This window comes from Apteryx rowi, unplaced genomic scaffold (genome assembly GCF_003343035.1).
Source record: "Apteryx rowi isolate R43461 unplaced genomic scaffold, aptRow1 scaffold_1613, whole genome shotgun sequence".
In the NCBI taxonomy this organism is placed as follows: Eukaryota; Metazoa; Chordata; class Aves; order Apterygiformes; family Apterygidae; genus Apteryx; species Apteryx rowi.
The window spans coordinates 10,306-12,091 of record NW_020447879.1 but is presented as its reverse complement, the minus strand read 5'-3'; the positions used below and the strand labels follow the sequence as shown (position 1 = coordinate 12,091).

The 1,786-nt window shown below is 63.8% G+C and overlaps 1 protein-coding gene across 1 annotated transcript in view; it reads left to right on the top strand.

Annotated features, from left to right (window-relative positions):
• The window catches only part of SYNGAP1 (synaptic Ras GTPase activating protein 1), a gene marked incomplete at its 3' end in the record, with an annotated part of 15,760 nt that overhangs the window by 4,076 nt on the left and 9,898 nt on the right, over positions 1 to 1,786 (top strand). Inside the window, exons 2-3 of the mRNA XM_026059905.1 lie at positions 275 to 428; positions 522 to 620. Coding sequence (XP_025915690.1) covers positions 275 to 428; positions 522 to 620 — 253 coding nt within the window. The remainder of the gene's footprint in view (positions 1 to 274; positions 429 to 521; positions 621 to 1,786) is intronic.

Here is a 1,786-nt window from a genome sequence, read left to right as displayed (position 1 = left end):
ATGACCCCCCCACACACCCTGACTCTGTGTCTCTCTGTCCGTCCCGGCGCCGCGGATGTGTCCCCCCCGGGGCCCGGCCGGGCCCCGCGCCGATGTCCCCAGGTACCCCCAGCTCCCGCATGCCACCACCACCACCTGGGCACCGTGCGTCCGTGCGTCCGTCCAGCACCGCCGCCACCTCCCCTCGCCCCTGCGCCCCCCCCCTCTAATCCCACCCTGAATCCAACCCCGTGGTGCCGGTGGCGTCACCGGTGTCACCGGCGTCACCCCGCAGGGCCCGGCTGATGCAGAGCTTCAAGGAGTCGCACTCGCACGAGTCGCTGCTGAGCCCCAGCAGCGCCGCCGAAGCCCTGGAGCTCAACCTGGACGAGGACTCCATCATCAAGGCGGTGCACAGCAGCATCCTGGGCCAGGAGTTCTGCTTCGAGGTGGGTGACGGTCCCCAACCCCTGGTGGCTCCCCGGGGCGGTGTTCCCGAGAGGTCCCGCCGCGAAGCCGACGGCTCCTTCYTCCCGCCGCAGGTCACCACGGCTTCGGGCACCAAGTGCTTCGCCTGCCGCTCGGCCGCCGAGCGCGACAAGTGGATCGAGAACCTGCAGCGGGCCGTCAAGCCCAACAAGGTGCGGCGGTGGCCCCTGGTGCCACCTCCCCTCCACCCCACCCCGGGGTCGCTGTCCTTCCCTCGGTGGCACCAACCCTTGGTGGCACCATGCTCCGGGAACATTCTCCCTTGATGTCGCCATCGTTTGGTGTCATCATCCTCCCAAGGGGCACCATCTCTTGGTGTCTCCAACCCTTGGTGGCATCAACCCTTGGTGGCACCATGCTCCGGGAACGTTCTCCCTTGATGTCGCCATCGTTTGGTGTCATCATCCCCCCCAGGGGCACCATCGCTTGGTGTCTCCATCCTTTGGTGTCTCCAACCCTTGGTGTCACCATCCTCCAGGGACATTCTCCCTTGAGGTCACCATCCTTTGGTGTTGCTATCCTTGGTGTCATCATCCCCCAGAGGCACCGTCCCTTGGTGTCTCCAACCCTTGGTGGCACCATTCTCCGGGGATGTTCTCCTTTGGTGTCACCGTCCTTTGGTGTCGCCATCCTTGGTGTCATCATCCCCCAGGGGAACCGTCCCTTGGTGTCTCCAACCCTTGGTGGCACCGCTCCTGGGATCACCATCCCCCAGGGTCACCATACCCTGGGGATGTCCTCCCTTGGTGTTGCCATCCTTTGGTGTCATCGTCCGCCAGGGTCACTGTCCCCCAGGGACACCTTGCCTTGGTGTCTCCCATCCTTGGTGTCACCATCCCTTGGTGTCACCACCCCTGGGGTCATCATCTCCCAGCAGCATCCTTCCTCCATGCCCTGGTGTCACTCTGGGATCACTGTCCTTCGGGGTCACCTCATCCCCAGGTGTCACTRTCCCTGGCCACCCCCATGCCTTGATGTCATCATCCTTGGCCAACCCCATCCCCAAGTGTCACCATCCCCAGTCACTGCCATCCCAGGTGTCACCATCCCTGACTACCACACTACTGGGGTGTCACCATCCCTGGCCACCACCATCCCTAAGTGTCATCATCCCTGGTCACCTCTATCCCCAAGTGTCAACCATCCCTGGTCACCCTGTTCCCTGGGTGTCACCATCCATGACCACCTCCATCCCCAGGTGTCACCATCCCTGGCCACCCTGTTACTTTGGTGTCACCACCCCCATCCCCAGGTGTCACCATCACTAGCCATCACCATCCCCAGGTGTCACCATCCTGGGCCACCCCGTTCCTTGGGT